The 18,267-nt window shown below is 54.3% G+C and overlaps 1 protein-coding gene across 4 annotated transcripts in view; it reads right to left on the bottom strand.

The window, feature by feature from the left end:
- RIPOR3 (RIPOR family member 3) overlaps positions 1-18,267 on the bottom strand; it is a 71,355-nt gene that overhangs the window by 27,094 nt on the left and 25,994 nt on the right. For 3 of the 4 annotated variants that reach the window (XM_044262838.1, XM_044262841.1, XM_044262839.1), the window contains exon 2: positions 874-992. In XM_044262838.1, coding sequence (XP_044118773.1) covers positions 874-992 — 119 coding nt within the window. Of the gene's footprint in view, positions 1-873; positions 1,030-18,267 lie in introns of those variants that run through there. The other variant, XM_044262840.1, reaches the window with a different exon arrangement.

Below are 18,267 nucleotides of genomic sequence, written 5' to 3'. Positions count from 1 at the left end.
AGGTTCGGAGCTCTGCTTGGCTGGGAGAGCTGCCTGTCTACTACACTGGCTCGAACAGGCAGGTGTTTGGGCTCCTCAGGATGCCCCACACCCCAGGCCCGCTAATGGGCAGGCAGCCCCCCAGGTTTGCACCTTGCCTGATAGGAAGCCCAAGACTAGGCAGCAGCTCCCAGGAGTGGAAAAGAACCTTTTTCCTGGGGATTACTTGTACCTGGAGGAAACACATAGAGTGGCCATTTGTGTCTAGAAGGGCTGCACTGACCCCAAGGTCCACCTCCTGCTCCTTTGAAAATTTCCACAAGCATCTGCAGGGCTCCAGCATGTAATGGCTGGTTGCTGCGTGTCACCTCATTGTACTCTCATGACAGCTATGTGGGGGAGGGACACTCATGATCCCAATTTCACAGATGAGGAAACCGAGACTTGAAGGTGAAGTCACTGGCCCCAGGTCACAGAGCTGGGATAAGTGGCCCCACGTCCGTTCTGTCAAACAGGAAGAACATTCCATCCTAACCCCGCCCCCAGGAGCCTAAGTTCCGGTTCTGAATCAGTCTTGCTGTGTGGCCTTGGGTGAGCAGCTCCTCTTCTCTGAGCCTTTTTTCTCATCTGCCAAGCAGGTCTGATAAGCTCTGGCAGATGCGACTTCCAAAACCAACTGACATGACACCCATTTGGGTCTCAAGGAAATTACAGGTTCCTTCCTGTGCCAAAGGTCACGCACACACGCACGCACGCACACACGCACGCACGCACACGCATATACGCATGCGCACACACGATGCTGGGCTGCACACTTGGCAGAAGAGCTGCCAGCGGGGTCACGGGCACCAGGAGACGAACCAGCCCCGCACCCTCCAGCGGGGCAGAACTTACGCGATCCTCCGGCTCTGGGCGCTGCTGAAGCCCGCGAAGGAGGCGCTCCGGCCCACGACCCCCACAGCCCCCGCGTCCCCGGAGGACAGGAACCGCAGCCTCACCGACATGGCCGTCACCTAGATGGGGAGAGGACAGGAGAGTCAGCCTCGCACAGCCATCTGGTGAGTGCTGACCGCGGCCAGCCCCCGCCACCACGATAGCCGCAGAGAGGGGGCGGCTGGTACTGTCCCCAGGCGACAGATGAGAAAACTGAGGCTCAGTGAGATTAGGGAACTTGCCTGGAGCTAGTGGCAGGAGCAAAGTTCGAACCCAGGTCTCCGTACTCTGCGCTCAGGTCCGTAATGCCTGAGCAATTCCGAGCCCTCCAGCAGGGGGGTGTCTGCTCCTCCTAAAACCAGACCTGCTGACCTCCTCTCAGTTACTCCTCCTTGCCGGTAACCCTCAACCCCCTCCACAACCCTCACTGAGCACTGTGTGCTAGACACGGTGCTGGAGACACGCACTGAGCAAGACGGGCAAAGCCCTTGCCCTTCCCGGGCTCCCAGTCTGGCAGGGAGCTGATGAACTACCAGCTACAGTAGGAAGTCTATGGCAGAGCGATGGGGGAGTCTGGGGGGAACTTGATCTAGCCACGGAAGAGGCGACCAAGGGCTGAGAGGGTAAGGCTGGGGAGGAGAGGGAAGGATATCTGAGGCAGAGGGAACAGCATGGGCAAAGGCCAGGGGGTGCAGAGGAATCGGTGTCATCCAGAAACAGAAAGCAGCGTATGACTCCAGGCGAGGCTGGAGAGGCCCTCAGTGTGGAGGTCATGGAGGGCCTTGGTAACGCCAGGGAAGGTTTTGGTCTTGCAAAGGGGCTGGGTGACTGGGAGCCCCCAGAGGGTTTTGAGCAGGGGTTGACAAAGCCCATCTCACAGGAGGCCAGGTTGCTGGCATCCCCGGCTACATTGCCCCATCTCTAACCCAGCCCACGCTGAGACCACCCTAGAACCCCGGCTGTCTTTGCTTTCTTTCCAAACCACCTCTAGATTGGAAAAATGCCACCACATCCCTTGGGAATATCACCCAGTGTCTCCCAGCAGCAACGAACAGAAGGTTCTCTGTATCTAACCTAAGTCCTCGCAGCTACAGTTTCATACCTTGCTCCTCAGCCAGGCTGGAGTCAGTCCAGGGGTTCTGGGGACCCTACTGGCCAAGCCACACCTATAGACAAGCTGCACAGCACCGCCCCCTCCTCTCCCTGGGTGGTACTGCGCCTGCGTCCTGACGTCCCTTCTCCAGCCAGCGAGTCCGGTGGATGGACTCACACTGCTCACTTTGCTCACACTGGGGGCCCCCCCAAACCATAACATTCTCTTTCGAGCCACATCTGTCCAGTGCGTATGGTCAGTCCCTGCTACAGGCTCCAGAGCCCCCCAGCAGATCTCTGCAGCCCCCACAAACATATATCCCCTGCCCACCCCGAGTGTGCTGTACATAGGCGAGCACTGGAAACAACAAAAACCCAGACCTGGGCTCAAATCCGAGCTGTGCCATTCACTGGCTCTGGGCTTAGTGGTCACAGCTGCAAAATGGAAGTCAGAAAAGGCCCCAGGAGACAAGGTGCAGAGGGCACACAATGAGAAGGGGATGCACGGGAAGAATGGTTGTCTCGGTGCAGTGGCCTGACCCGGGCTGCAGCCCTGGGGGTGACCGCAGAGACACATGAGCCCAGTGAGCGCCCTCAAGCCATGATCGGGTGGGGGAGCTGACGAGTGTTTGCTGAACACCCACTGACTGTTTGGCAACCCCCAGCGCCACGGACCCTCCCATGCCGTGTGCGGGTCTGTGAACACCAGCCCTGTTGGGAGCCATTATCTACCAAGTACTTGTTGTGAAGCCGACCCTGCGCACAACGCCTTATGAAAATTATCTTACTAAATCTCCACGATCCCTGAGGCATCGGAGCTATGGCTGACCTACGCTGATGGATGAGGGATGGAGCCCCCACAAGGAGGTCCCCACTGTCCCCACCTGGGCTGGGCTGCTGCCAGCCTGGACCAGCTCACAAGCGTCCACTGTTATGCCCTCTGGAATTTGGGTAGCTTGACCTCTGCCCGGTAGGAGTATTTGTACCCTGGATGTTGGCAGGTGTTACAAATTTGCTTTTGGGGGAGGGGGTGTTGTTGTTTTCCCCTGCATGTTGCTAAGACACTTATCAGCACCCCGTTGTCTGTCAGCAGGTGCTCAGGGTGGTACTGGGAACCTTCTCAAACTCTTGAGAGCCCCCAGCCAAGCTGGGCAGGGGGATGGGGGGAGCAGGGAGGGGGACCAAGGTCACTGGCTGGCATGAGCACTCTGGCTCCAGCCGGGGGGGGGGCAGGGGGGGCTAGAACACCCTTCCCCCACCACCCATTCCACTAGTTTCAGTGGTCTGTGAGCGGTGACTTCTGTGGGTCCCCCACTAGACAGAGAATGACTTGCAGGCGCGGCTGCAGTGTTCCCGGGTGCGTGGAACAGTCACAGCACATCCTTACGGGCCCAGAGAACAAGGCCTGACGGGCTGGGGCTGCTGCCCCCGCTGTACCAGGCTGTGCAGCGCCCAGTGCCAGATAAGAGGAAGGTTAAGGATAAGAATTTCCACTAAGTGCTAGACTCCAAGGCAGGGGCAGATGAACAATTTCTGTAAAGGACCAGATACCAAAGTTTTTGGCTTCACGGGCCGTATACTCTTTGTCACAGCTACTCAGCTCTCCTGTTCTAGAGCAAAAGCAGCCGGAGACATTATGTAAATGATGAGCATGGCTATGCCCTCGTGAAATAGCCTTTCAAGAGCTTCAGCTCTTACTGAATGACCCCCGAGATGGCCAGCACTACCTCTGACCCCGGGCAGCCAGCACGCTCCCTGCTACCTGCTCTAACCATGTAAAATCTCATTTAATTCTCCCAAGATTATATGAAGTAAGTACTCTTCATATCCCCATTTTACAGATAAAGAAATTAAGACTCGGAGAGGAGAGAAAAGGACTCAACCAAGGTCCCACAGGTAGGAGATGCCAGCGCTGGGATTTGGACGTAGGCATAACAGTCTTAAAAGCCTGGCCGCTTCCATCTGGGCTGCCCCTGCCCCCACCCCTGGAGGCTGGCCTGAGGACATGCTCCCACCCCTGAGCTAGACCCAGGCTAAATGGTAGAGAAGGGGGCCCCAGAAGGGAAACAGGTCATGAAAGGGACCTGCCAAGCTAGAAACAGCCAGCAGTGAGCTGGGGGAGGCCAAGAAAAATCAAGGCCCATCTCCTGCAGGCTTCAGGGTGTGGGAACCCAGGTTTGCATGGGCTTCTTGGGACCAGCATCAGCTCCCAGTCCCAGCTCAGCTGCTCTAAAAGTGGGGCCAGCAGCCCTTCCCCTAGGCCCCGATGGGGCAGACCCTGGTGGTTGACCCGTTGACTGCTACAGTCTCCCCCAGCAGGGTTTCTTGCTGCAAAAGCATCTCCCTTCTTGTGGACTGGGGACAGGATGGCCCGGTTGAGACCCCTGGAATGAGAGGAGCCTTCAGCGGGTAGCTCCCAACAAGCCCCCATGAGTGTTGGTCACTTTTGACCGAGGCCGATATTCCTAGTGTTGAGTCATTGACACAACAGGGGCACTGACCACGCAGAACAGAGACTGGGCACCTTCGGGACCCCCCTCCCGCTCCCCTGCGGTGGCTGGCATTCACCCTTTCACTGCTAGGTTGCGGGCAAGTCTGGAAAGCCCCCGGGGCAGGACACTTGGAGGCCCAGAGCAGCTCCGGAAAGCCAGCACTGTGCAGGGCATGAGAGAGAAGCCAGAGGCCTCACTGCACCCCTGGGCAGAGGAGAGAGGCGCGGAAGTCATGCGGGTCCCAAACCTTTGATGGCAGGCAGAACTGTGTCTTCCCCGTGCGTCCCTCGCTGCCTCTCTCTGGCCGGGCACCCTGGGCAGCGCTCACTTAGACGGGTGGCTCGGAGACAGCTGGCGAGTGTGGCCACAGCAGGATAGCTGGAGGGGCTTCTCACCCAGCCGGCTGCTCCCCAGACACCCCGGGCCGTCGTCCTGGGCCTCCGCCCCCGAGACGCGGCTGGAGGGAGCCCGAGCCCACTCCGCTAAATCTGTCCAGCTCACTGCTGGCCAGAGCCGCCCGCCAGTCCAGGGAACCTACAATTTCACCTCATTTGGAGGTGAGGCTTCTAAATTTAACAGCGTGGGCTCTCAGGGCTGGGTGGCTTTTAGGCCTAAGTCCCTCACTTAGGGCTCTTTTATATCCGCTCAAATGCCAGGCAGGGCTTAGTTTGCTTATAGGAGTTTCCAAAATAGACCCTTTGGTCTAGCACGAAAGGAAATGGCAAAATAGCCCAGGATGTTGAGTTTATACCTAAGAGGGATGGGTGACTGGAGGAGGCCAGGCTGGGAACCAGACTGTCTGCGTCCGATGGGCCAACTCCCTCATTTCACCGGTGAGCCCCCTGCCGGGCCTGGATGGCCCAGAGGTGAATGGGAGGGCCAGCCCAGTGCCCAGCTCCATGGCTGCAGCCACATCCAGGCGGTGGCCTCTCCCTCCCTGGCGTGCCCTTCCTGCAAGTCACCCCTGATGCTCCCTCCCAGCGTTTAGGTCCCAGCAAAAAGGTTACCTCCTCAGAGACGCCCTCCCCAGCCCCCGGGCTAGAGTGGCCTCCCTCCTCACCCTGTTTCAAATCCTTTAGATAAGTCCTTGCCATCCCACATTGTCTGGTCAGCGGCTTGGGAGTTGTGAGCCCCCCTCCATGAGCTCCAGCTCCATAGGGCAGAGGGCTTTTTGGTCTCTCTCACAGCTGTATGTCCAGGACCTCATCAACTAAGGGGAACCCCAAAAGTACTGATTCATACATGACTGAACAAGTGAACAATGGAAGGACATCTCTTCAGAACTTTCCCTAGGATTCCTTCACTTGATTTGTCCCTTCAATATACATGTATTGAGTGCCTACTGAATGCAGGCACTTGGCATATGGCTGTGAACTAGTCCATCAAGAGACAGGAATTAGGACATGAAGAAATGAAGCTGGATTGTGATGGGGAACAAGAGGCCTGGGAAGCTGACAACGACCCCTCCCTAACTCAGCCAAAGGGGAGTAACAGGGGAGACCCCTTGGGGGAAGCCATATGTTGAAATCTAAAGGAGGAGGAATTGGGAAAGAGAAGACGTGCTGGAAGTGTGTGCCAGGTGTCAGAAACAGCATGTGCAAAAGCTCAGAGGCAAGAGATAGGGTCAATTAGATGAACTTAGTTCAGTGTGTGTGGCTAGATCATTGGGTACAAAAGAGAATCCCTGAGGGGCTTTTGGAACCAGACTTAGGTGGGGTGGGGGTTTAAGCTGCATCCAGGGAGAAATATGCAGGAAAGGCCTCCGGTACCCTCTGGCTCTGGGAATGGTGCCCTTTGAGTTCCTTTACTTACTCACTGTGCCCTACTGGACACCTTGCTGGACAATGCTGTGTCTCAGTAGGCAATTACAGGGTGCCTACTGCATGCCAAGCCCTTGAACATGGCACCTCCATCCAGGGGCTGGGAGCAGTCACACTGGGGAGACTGCTTCCCCTTTGGCCCAAGGTCCATGCCTCCTGGGCCAGCGCAGACCACCACTTACGGAGAAGCTCAGACACTCTGAAGAACCTATACCAGCTTGAGCTAGGTTTTTGCCCTCCGCAATCAATCCCTGACCCACCTACCCCCTGATTCCCCCACAAACAAGGCCCAGACATTTGATAGTCCCCAGAGAGGGAAAATCCCATAGCTAACCCACAGAGGACAGAGGTCATGTTAGGTCTGGTGCCCACCAATTTGGACACCCCTTCTCTCTGCTGAGCCCAGAGGGCCCCGTTCCTACCAGATGCTTCTAGATGCTTCTCTCCCCACTGCTAGGGATCTGTTCATCTCTCCCAAGCCAGGAAAGCAGGACCAGGATCTGCATGTGGTTCCCTCTCCTCTGAGCCTCTGTCTCCCTGTCTGTAAAGTGGGAGGACCGGGGAGGACTCGAGTTCAGGGTCGCCCAAGCACAGGCCACTCTGGGCCAAGTGAGGAACACAGAGTAGACACCGTGACTCCCTTGCCTCAGTCCACTTTCTGTCCTGGCTCCCCAGCAATCTAACGCTTGTCACCCCTCATTCAGCCAAGCACAGAGCTGACCCCAAGCACAGCGTGATGGGCAGGAGAGGGACGAGCTGAGCTTTATTCAGGGTTTGTTGAATTTCTTTTAAGGTAACCTCCTATTTAGAACAGACTGTCTTCTGTATGATAAAAAGTGTTTTTTAACAAATAATAGCATATTTAAATGAAGAGTAATGGATTTGAAGGACACTCGGCTTCAGTAGAGCAGGTAGGAACCCAGCTTCTTGGCGGTCCACATTTCTGCCCCCCCCTCATGGAAATAGGACCAGGCGCTGGAGGTGGGGGAGGGGTTTGGGAAACCCAGGTGTGTCTCTGCAGGTGGCCTGATGGAGAGCCAGATGTGCGGACAGCGCTGGTTTCTAGTGGAAGGGAAGAGCAAGCAGCTCCTCAGGGAGCCCTGTCTGTCCCCCCAGAGTTTGTTGTCCCAGGGCTGCAAGGCAAACGGAAACTTCCCGATGGTTCAAGACCAGGCATGGGAGTCAGGCTCCGGGATCCAAGAGGCTCCCTTCCCTCAGTTTACCACACAGCCTATAGCCCCCTGTGACCTTCCTGCCCAGGGCAGTACTGCCAGGAGTCCATGACCTGCTCCAGCTGAAGCCTAGAGTCTCAAATGGACCAGTCACGGTGGGGGGGGGGGGCAGGTGCAGCATCTCCCCAGTCTTCACAGCACACCTGTGACCCTTTTACAGATGAGAACCCCAGGTGAGGCCGCAAAGGGCCAAGGGTGAGGGAAGGTTCAGTAGCCCAAATGGCTCAGCCACACGGAGGAAATTTATGTGGCCCCGAGAGGTGGGAATATGGTTTTGAGGAATAATGACATGGGAAAATAAAAGGTGTTCGAAGTACGATGTGGAGTAAGAAGACGGAGAGGCAAGCTGTACGCGACCTGGCCTCAGTCTTGTTTTTGAGACGATACCTTACCGATGTTCTGCAGAGGACATGCACTCCCTCATAGTTAGGGGGAAAAAATGTTAATTTGAAGAAAACAGAACACATGGTTGCCATGTCCTCGGTTGCATAGTAATTAAGCAGGGCTGACTGCCTGTCCTCTGACCCGGAGAATGTTGCTTTTCAGGATGAACCTGGGGTCAAAGGAGAAACTTTCTTCTTAAAAAAAATAAAAGAAGGAAAGAAAGAAAAACTTTTTTTTTTTTTGAAGGCCCACAAATATCTACACTCCCAAGCAACACCACTGGGCTTTTAGGAGGTAAAGATAACTCATGAATTTCTGTGAAATATCCAGAGGGTGTTTGGATTTAAATGGCCCCTTCTCCGATCTGATCGCCACCAACAGGCTCCCATCACGCTCCATCACCTGGTGTGCCCGGGGCCCCTGGGAAAGATGGCGGCTCTTTGGGGAAGGGGCCTCTTGGGGCCACCGTGGGGGTAAGAGTGTGCATGCAGCCGGGGCACATGGCTGGGAAAGAAAGGGCCTGGAGGCAAGATAACAGAGATGGGGGCACGGGAGCTGATCCTCTGGGAAGCACGGGACGGGCAGCTGAAACCCCTTTCTCATCCAGCCTCCACACTGGTCTGTGGCTGTAGGACCAGCTCTAGAAAACAGGGTGGCCGAGGGGCGCCTGGGGGGCTCAGTCGGTTAAGCATCTGCCTTTAGCTCAGGTCATGATCCCAGGGTCCTGGGATCGAGCCCCCAGAGCGGACTCCTTGTTCAGCAAGGAGCCTGCTTCTTCCTCTCCCTTTGCCCCTCCCCCTGCTTATGCGTTCGCTCTCTTTCTCTCTGTCAAATAAATAAAATCTTGAAAGAAAGGAAGGCAGAAAGGAAGGAAGGAAGCAAAAGAGGCCGGCCGGGAGGGCTCAAGATAGAGGGATGGTGTAGACAGACCCTTCCTGGTGCTGACCTCATTGGCAGGTCAGGGTGAGGCCAAGCAGGGCTCAGTGATCCTGGCCAGGCACCTGTTTGATGTCAAAAACCGAGAGCAGTAATACTGCTAATGAGAACCAACACTGTGAGAACACTTGCTGTGTATCCCCGCCCTGTTCTAAGAATTAACTCGTTTCATCCCTGGTACCCAGAGAGTTTGGCCTCCACAGTGCTCTGGATCCACTGAGCGGCACCCCCTTCCCACATCCTGGACACGCGGCATCTCCCCACAGCACCCTTCCGAGGCAGGCACTGCTACCACCCCCATTTTATAGACTGGGAGACTGAGGCTTGCGGGGCTGAAGTGGCCGGAACTCACAAGAGGCAGCATCACGTCACTGTAACTCCCCTGCAAACACGTGTGTGGGAGTGTGCCTCCGGCGTGTGTGCACACTCACCACACCCTGGCCATGACCGAGCACCATGTGGAGGACTCTACCCAGAAGCCCTCAGCGCACGCTGGGCGTGGGAGGGTCTTGACCTCAGCACTGACCCTTTGGGCCAGATCATTCTTTGCCTTGGGGTTCGTCCTGTGTATTTATCACTGCTGGGTACCAGGAGCCCTGCCCTCTCCAGGGTGACAACGAGGGAAGGGGGGAATGTCCGCAGACACTGCCACGTGTCCCCCGGGAGGCAGAATCGCCTCCAGTGGGAACCACTGGGTTCAAGGCCGCGCTTCAGTCTGTGCTCAAGGACTAGTGAATTAGCGTCGTGGGCGTCAGGGATCATTTCCGTGGCTGCCGAAAATGGCAGTGAAGGGACTTACTCTGTTGGCTACAAATGGGGGGGGCCCAGCAGCCCAAAAGCTACAGTGGCCCTGGGGCCACAGCTTCTGCACCCCCCACCCCCCATGCGTGCACCCGCATACTCACACCCTCACACGGGGATGTGGCCAAGGGCCTGGGGACTGAGAGCGACGGCTCGAACTCAGAGAAGAGCTTGGGGGCCTCCTCGCGCATCTGCTGTCACATCCGAGCCTTGTGCGAGACCCCTGCCTGGCAGCGAAGAGAGGCCCAAAGGCAGCCTACTCGTTTCATCCGAAAGACCCTGAGCACTGATGAACACACACGGGCCCGGGTTCACTTATCACAGGCAGGACTTGGATTCAGTCCGCACTGAATGAGCTGATCTCTCTGCCGTCGGGGACACAGACCCTCCCGGCTGCTCACCCGCACGGCATTGCAGCGGCCTCTCCTAACCCTGCCGATGGCGGAGCAAGAATGCCATTCCCACCTGCTGACTCCCGGAGAAAGGCCCCGTGCCTCGCCCTGGGCCGAGGTCACGGGCACAGGGGGCTTGTGCGTGGGGCCCACGGGAATGGTCGGATTACTTTTAAAACCAGAAGATCAGAAATGAACCTATAGGGTGCCTGGGTGGCTCAGTGTGTTAAAAGCCTCTGCCTTCGGCTCTGGTCCTGATCTCAGAATCCTAGGATCGAGTCCCGCATTGGGCTCTCTGCTCCACAGGGAGCCTGCTTCCCCTTCTCTCTCTCTGCCTGCCTCTCTGCCTACTTGCAATCTCTGTCAAAAAAAATAAATAAAATCTTAAAAAAAAAGAAAAAGAAATGAACCTGTAGGTTAAACAGAATGTTTTATTATATGATATCGTACGTGTTACATATTAGTAGCATGTGTTTTTAAATGGAATTTATCCAACCTTATACCAATTCAGTCGTAACATACACGATTTAATATTTCTTATGGAGAAAGAGTGCCTCAAAGGCCAAGGTGCTGGGGGCTCAAGAAGGTCACCACGGACCCTGCCCTTTGCCCTTTGCCAGCCCTCCCTTGAAGAGTGCTGCTCCCTCTCCCCACAAGGCTCCCTCTCCAGCTCCTTCCCCACCCCCACCTCCTTGCTCCTCAGCCTGGCCCTAACCCTAACCCTAACCTTAACCCAGCCTCGCAGAGACAGAGGGCCCGAGAGTGAGCCAGGTCCTTGACCTTGTGCTTGACCTGAATACACTCTTTTGACCTTCAGCAAAATGCTACGCCATGTGTACAACTTTGTCCTGTTCTGGCCTGTAGGATCTAGAAGTTCCAGCCCAGGCAGCCTGGCTTCTGAGTCAGCCCCTTATCCACAGGCCCTCACTGCCAGCCTTCCGGAACTGGCAGGGGTTTTGCCAACATCACTGAGCCTTGAACCCCACCCCCAGTCTCCCACTGAGTCCTGTTCAGATTCTCCCCTTCTTGGACAGTTGGATCCCTTCCTCCTCTCCTCTCATTCGCGTGTTGTTCTCTGGGGTGTGGGTAAGTGGGCTTTTTCACTCTCCTCTCCCTGATGGCTCATGAGATCGAGAGTATTTCTGTAAGCTCATTATCTTTAGCATCTCCCGTTCTGGAACTTACTAGTTCATATTCTTTTGTCCCAGCTACCTAGCTTTTTCTCGGTTACTTCTAGTTTTCTTCCAGCCCCTCACTCACCTTTTTTCTTGTTCTTCATGATGTGTCTGTGTGTGCGTGTGTGTATGTATAGCAAAAGCTCCAAGTATTTATGTGGCCAGATCTGTCAGCATTGTCCTTCTACATTTTAAGAGTTTGGAACCTGCTCTCTGCACCTCTAAGATTAAGTTTCTACTCTGTAGACCACTGAAGTCTAGCCCCTTGGGTGAGAATTTTGTCTTCCCGGCCAGGCTATAAAGTCCTCAAGAGCCTCTCCCTTCTCCACAGAGGGACTTGGCCAAGAGATTTCACTATCTGCTCTGCTTCTCAGAAACACCCGGAATCGGTTCCCTCCTTTGCATCCCCTCCCCCAGCGCCACGCCCCCACCCCTGCCACCTTTGTGGTCTTCACTGGTCCCCCTGCCTCCACCTGGCCCTCTGCCCCAACGTGAAAACCACAATGAGCTTTTAAAGATGTCCATCAGGTTTCTGACCTCCCTCCTTAGGCTTGCAGCTTCTGGACACACCTAGAACTAAAGTCTTACCCCTGGAACTGTGTTTACAAGGCTCCGAAGAGAGGCCTCAATCGGGTGCCTCGGGAGAGCCCAGAAAGGGACGGGCGAGAGCTCCCTATCCCCTGCCCAGGAAGGCAAGAGCACCTGTTGTGCCCTCCCCACCGCCCCAGTGATTCACAACTGATCTTGTTCTAATAAAGGCAGGGACTGGGGAAGATTTGCAAAGTCTTCACTTAACCCATCCTACCTCTAACGGTTCTCACCCAGCCTGGGAGGCAGGCAGCCTCCCAGGGAGGGTGAGCCCCTCACCCTGTTTACAGCTTAATGCTGTGGCTCAGAGAGGGCAAGTGGTTTTACCACACTCACACAGCCGGGGGAAGGGGGTGGGTAGAGACGTCTGGCAAGGAGGAAATACTGGTGTTCAAACGCATTTTGAGCACTTGAGTAGTGGCACGTGAGGAGAGGCTGAATAGGGACCTCACTGGGCGACCCTGGGTGGGTGAGGGGCTAGGGCTCAAACTGGGGAGCCCAGCAGGTATGAACACTTAAAGCTCCCCCACCGAAGTTGTTCTTGCGCCGTCCCTGCAGTCGCCTAACCTGGCCCTCACATCTGAATGAGGATCCAGGTCCCAGTGGGGCAGAGTCAGCCTCCAGGAATGCCCAAGGTCCCCGCCAGCAGGTCTGGGACTCCTGCATAGGCACGTGGGCTGGTTCAGAGGGACTGTTTGCTGTTGGAGGCTGTTAACAGCATTGGAAATGGTCACGGGTTCTCCCAGAGATGAGCCATCTGGTCATCCCAAGATAAACAATTTACAAAAGACACATCTAGCCAACCTGCCATTTCAGTTTTTCTTTTTACAATGCGATGTGCCATTTCCTCTCCCTCCTGGTGCCAAATGCAGAGACAGAGGCTGTCCCAGGCGCCCAGGCCCTGGCTCCTGTGTTTCCCTGGGACAGAGGGCCAGAAAAGTCAGATTTTTTCACTTTTCTTGCCCCATCCTCAGGGCCGAGTGACTCTATGGCAGAGGCTAACCCACATGGTAAGGAGAGTGGACTCCCTCCCAAAGGAACAGCTTTATTTTCTAGAACCCGAAGTCTTGAATTTCCAGAATCTTCAGCCTAAAATCCATTTCCTTTTGGAAGAAGACCCCTACTGGTCTCCTCAGGTATTGCAGCCCTGCTCTACCAGCCGTGGCAAATGCCCACACAGAAGAGAGGGGATCCGTTTCCGATGTTCAGAGCAAAGCCCCTGGATTCCCAGGCATGCAAGACATGTGTGTGGCTTCACAGCCTGAAATAAACAGTTTGTGCTGGAATTGTAATCCTGGAGTTTCCAAAAAGTGTTGCAAAACACCCCAGGCGGACTCTGGAGTTTGTGTACTACAAGCTGTTTATCAATTAATTCCTTCTTTGCCGAACATTCTTACTTGGCCTACTGGGAGAGGAGTGTGGTGGGAATGCATCTCCGATTTTGTAATGAAAATCACCAGGGAAAGAGGGTTCACTTTGGGGAGGCTCCTGTTACAGAAGATGTGGCTGGAACAGGTGGTTCCCATACGCACGAGGCTAGTACGAAGTCCTGAGCTCATGGAATAAGGAAGGGGACCCCTGGGGACGGGGATGTGGGGACTGTGCTGTAATCTGTGAGCTACATGTCCACAGAGTCACAGGAGGGTGAGGAGTGTAAGCCTTGATTTAAAACAAACAAACAAACAAAAAAAACCCCACACAAAACAAAAAAACAACCAAGGTTAAGTCCATACTTTGCCTCTTCCTAGCTCTGTGACTTAGATAAGTCTGAGCCTGTTCCTCCATCTGTAAAATAGGGATCATTGATGTTACCTTCTGTAACTTGCTTTACCATCGCAAGAACATGCTTTTTTCCCTCTCTGTTAAAAGGAGAAACCAAGCTACAACGTATAGCTTTGTCTACCGCTTTGCATCCCAAGGTTAGAGCCCTGAGGATGTGTATCAGCTTTCTGCGGCGCTGTAACAAAGTATACGGTAAACCAGGTAGCTTAAAACAACAGAAACCTTAATCTCTCACAGTTCTGGAAGCCAGATGTCCAAAATCAAGTTGTCAGCAGGGCCGTGTCCCCTCTAAAAGATCTAGGAAAGGGTCCCTCCTTGCCTCTCCCAGCTTCTGGTGGTGACTGTCCGTCCTCGGCGCCTCTTGCCTGGCCATTGCCCCTCTCCCGTCTCTGCCTTGGGGGGTCATGCAGCCTTGTCCCAGTGGTCTCTGTCTTCACAAGGCATTGCCCTCTTGTTACAAGGGTACCATCGCTGAATTAGGGCCCGCCCTAGTGACATTGACCTGACGACATCTGCAAAGACCCTATTTCCAAATAAGGTCACATGCACGGGGACAAGGAGATAGGACTTCAACAGATCTTTTGGGGGACACAATTCAACCTCAGGTAGAAAACACTTCGTTTAATCCAGCAGTTTAAGGAGACTCTGGATGTGTCAAGGTGGGCCCCAGGCATTGGTGGGTGGGAGAGAAGATACTAGTTCAGTATAAGAAAGCACAGAAACACACTTGCTGATGATGGACAGCAGGGGAAAGGAGGGCTTTGGGGGTGGGAGGGGACAACACATGAAAGTCTCCAGGCAATGAAATCTTAGCATGGGGATTCTTAAATTTACTCCCAAATGTGCCCCCACCGCCTTCCCATGCCCCCCAGTTCTCTAGACTTTCTCTTTTCCTGATGGCACCCATTTTCCTTCGAGGACTTAGTTTTTGCCCATCTGCTATAGATCTGCTGGGCCTGGCCCCGGAGCCCCTTTGGGGGGGGTCCCCTCAACAAGGACAGGCCCAAGAGCCACACCAGGCGAAGCAGGCACAGCCTCCCTGGAAAAGGAAAGCGGGGACAGGCAAAAGATGGGACACATTGGATTGCGTTCATTCTGGTTCAGTGGGGCCCTGACCGGAATGTCTGCTGTGAGCCCACCTTGAGTTCCGGAGCTCTTGGTTGAGGCCCATTTCCAGGCCTGTGCACACTCCCAGTGACCTTCCGGGAGACACCCTCAGCTCAAGTCAGCCAGATCCTTTCCCACGGGCTCACAACAGTTATCTCTAGAGCCCACTCTGGCGGGCTTGTGTCAGCAGTACTTTAGGGAAAATGAAAGAGTCTGAGCAGTGTCCAGCATGGGATACAAGGAGAAACGACAGTGATTTCAGAAGAGCAGAGAATTTTTTAAAATCAGCACATGTTAGCATAAAGGTATCTAGAAGAAATGTTGAAACCCTCAAGAATCCTTAGGGGTCACAGGGGCCACTTCCTGGATTTCTCATTGGAGTCTCAGGCCTTAGTTTACATATTAAAAGTGGGGGTACCCCATGGGAAGTCTAGAAGATGTGGGCATCCGGGGGCTGACACTCGGGGCAGAGAAACGCCTGGTGCCCACTGACACAGGACAGTGCTGACTGCTACCTGACACACTGCCCCCACCGGAGCGGGTGGCCCCCTGCTTTTGGCCAATGTACCACAGCCTGAGCCAGACCGCCTCCCCTGCTGTGAGCCTGGGCCTCTGCCAAGCTGGGCCCTTCCTGAGCACATGCTGTTTTGATTCTGCGCCCCTCAGGCTTTATTGGTTTTTCCTGCTAAATGAGGTGAGGTTTGCCCAGCCCAGTGGCAGTTCCCGTAAAAGCTGGAGTTCCGATGACCCAATGTGGCGAGTTGACAGGGAGGCACTCCCTGAAGGATGGGCTGGCTGGAAATGGTGCTTCACCCCTTCCAAGGATGGTGATGAGGTCTGAGGGCTCTAAGAGGAGGCAGGGGTCCTGTGGATGCCAAGAGCTCTGGGCTGGGGGTCGGTAATCTGGACTTGAGCCCTTGCTGGGCTAGGTAGGCGTTCTCCTCCCTCTCGTGGGCAAAATGGGGATAAAGCACATACGTCACAGCACCGCTTCTGAGTTCCAACAGGAGTACATAGAATCAGTCTGAAAACTGTGAAGCTCTAACCAATGAATGGTCGTACTGGTATTAGTCTAGCTATCATGACCATTTTTAGTAAAACCTAAGACCTTCTGTGGGCAGGCAGAATATTAAGATGACCTTGCTCCTTGGAGTGGGATGATAATCCAGAATATTAAGATAATCCTTTCTCCTTGGAGTGGGATGGAACCTGTGAATGTAATGAGGTATGCCTCCTGTGATTGTGTCACCTTCTGTGGGGAGGGGAGACTATCCTGGGTGGGTCTGACCTTATCAGGTGAGCCCTTAAACAGGACTGGCTCTTCCGGTCAAAAGAGGTTTAAAGTAAGAGAGGGATTCCATGGGAGGGAGAGTCTCTCCATTGATGGCTTTGAAAATGGGGGAGGTTTGTGGGAAGGAATATGGTGGGCCTCCAGAAGCTGAAAGTGACCCGGCTGGCTGCTGGTCATGAAGAAGAGACCTTAGTCCTATAGACACATGGAACCAAATGACACCCTCAGGAGTGATCTTGAAAGTGGATTTGTCCCCAGGCCCTCTGGACGGCAACTCAGCCTAATATCTTGAATCGAGCCTTACAATGCCCTCGGCAGAGAACCCGGCCCCATCAACTCTGGGCTCACCACACTAGGACTTGTAAATGGGGATTGTTCTAAGCGGCTGGGTTCATGGCAATCTGTTACACAGAAAACCAACACATCTGTCGAGGAAGCCTTGAAATGGAAGACTCCTGGGGTGCCTGGTGGAGACGAGGTTCAGACCCTGACCATACAGCTCACTGGCTGCCTGATGTCGGCCCCACCACCTCCCTCACCTCCCGGAAACTGTTTCCTCATCTGTAAAGTGGGGATGGAAATTAAATGCATGAAACATTGGAGCGGGCTACGTCATTAAGGGTGCATAATAAATGCTCAAGAAACAGGAGCAGTGCATGCATTAATGGTTAGAAATCAGCTGATAGCTAGCAACAGTGCACCTGTGGTCTTCAGAGCCCTGTCCCCCACACCAGGGACATGGGAATGAGCCCTGACCCAAGTGTACTGGGAATTGCAGACCCTTGGGGAAGCAGGACCCTGAAAGTCACAACTTTGGAGACAGTAGGTGGGACGGCATGACATCCTTAGCACAGAGAGCCCTGGTAGAGTTCCGTCCTCGAGATCCCCTTCACACTGGCTTTTCTGAGGAGGAATTCTGTCACTCAGCTTCGGTCTCATTCTGTCTAAAGGAAGCCCGAACACCTGCATCCCAAAGTTTATAGCAGCCGTGCCCACGATAGTCAAACTACAGAAAGAGCCCAGATGTCCATCAGCAGATGATGGATAAAAAAGATCTGATACGCACGCGCGTGCGCGCACACACACGCACACACACACACACACACACACACAAAACGGAATACTACTCAGCCATTGAAAAAAGAAATCTTGCCATTTGCAAGAACATGGATGGGACTAGAGGGTATTATGCTAAGCGAAATAAGTCAATCAGAGAAAGACAATTATCATACGATTTTACACATATGTGGAATTTAGGAAGCGAAACAGAGGAGCACAAGGTGAAGGAAGGGAAAAATAAAATGAGACGAAATCAGAGAGGGAGACAAACCATAAGAGATTCTTAATCATAGGAAACAAACTGAGGGTTGCTGAAGAGGCGGGGGCAGGGGGATGGGGTAAGTGGGGGCTGGGCATTAAGAAGAGCATGTGATGTCATGCTTCAGTGTTCTTCTAGAAGAACACTGGGTGTTCTCGAAGACTCATGACTCACCGAACTCTACCTCGAAAACTGAATACACTGTTAATTGAATTTAAAAATACAAAATTTTAAAAAATAAAAAAAATAATAATAAAGAAAGCCTGAGGCCAAGGCCTTATCCTTGGAAGAGGCTGACCCTGGACCCAGGGAGACAGGAATATCCAGTCTCCCAGCTCTGTTCCTGGCACGTGCCCTTGCCAATGCTACTGCACCCCCAAACCCTCCCAGTCTCTGAACCCCACAGCCCGCCGCCCTGCTCCTATGTTCCTCCCCCATCCTCGGAGCAGTCCCAAACCCTGGCCGCCCACATGTCCAGACTCCGTCAGACCTTCCTCCTCTCGGTTCCCTCGGACCCAGATTGGCAACACCAGGCGGTGGGGACCATACTTTCCGAATTAAACGCCCCCTGACTGCTTCCCCCAGCAAATCCAATCCACAACGAGATGCCATTTCACCACCACTGGGACGACTGACCCTCCTCTGAGGCACGGACAACGAGCACCAGCGAGGACTGGAGAGATTGGAGCCTGGGACCCCATGGGCTGGGAGCAGAGCACGGGCGGCTGCTTTGGAAGACAGTTCGGCCGTTCCTCCAGGGGTTCGGCCCGGTTACGAGTGGGCGGGGCATTTGTCACTCCTCCACGTACACCCGGGAGAAATGAAAACACGTGTCCATGCAAGACACGCACGCAAACATTCCCAGCAGGGTTATTCTCTGAAGCCAAGAAGCCAAAACGACCCAAGTGTTCGTCAACCAACGGGTGGTTCGTGAAACACGGTACA

This window comes from Neovison vison, chromosome 8, assembly GCF_020171115.1.
Source record: "Neovison vison isolate M4711 chromosome 8, ASM_NN_V1, whole genome shotgun sequence".
Classification (NCBI taxonomy): domain Eukaryota; kingdom Metazoa; phylum Chordata; class Mammalia; order Carnivora; family Mustelidae; genus Neogale; species Neogale vison.
This window is presented reverse-complemented; position numbering and strand designations above follow the sequence as displayed.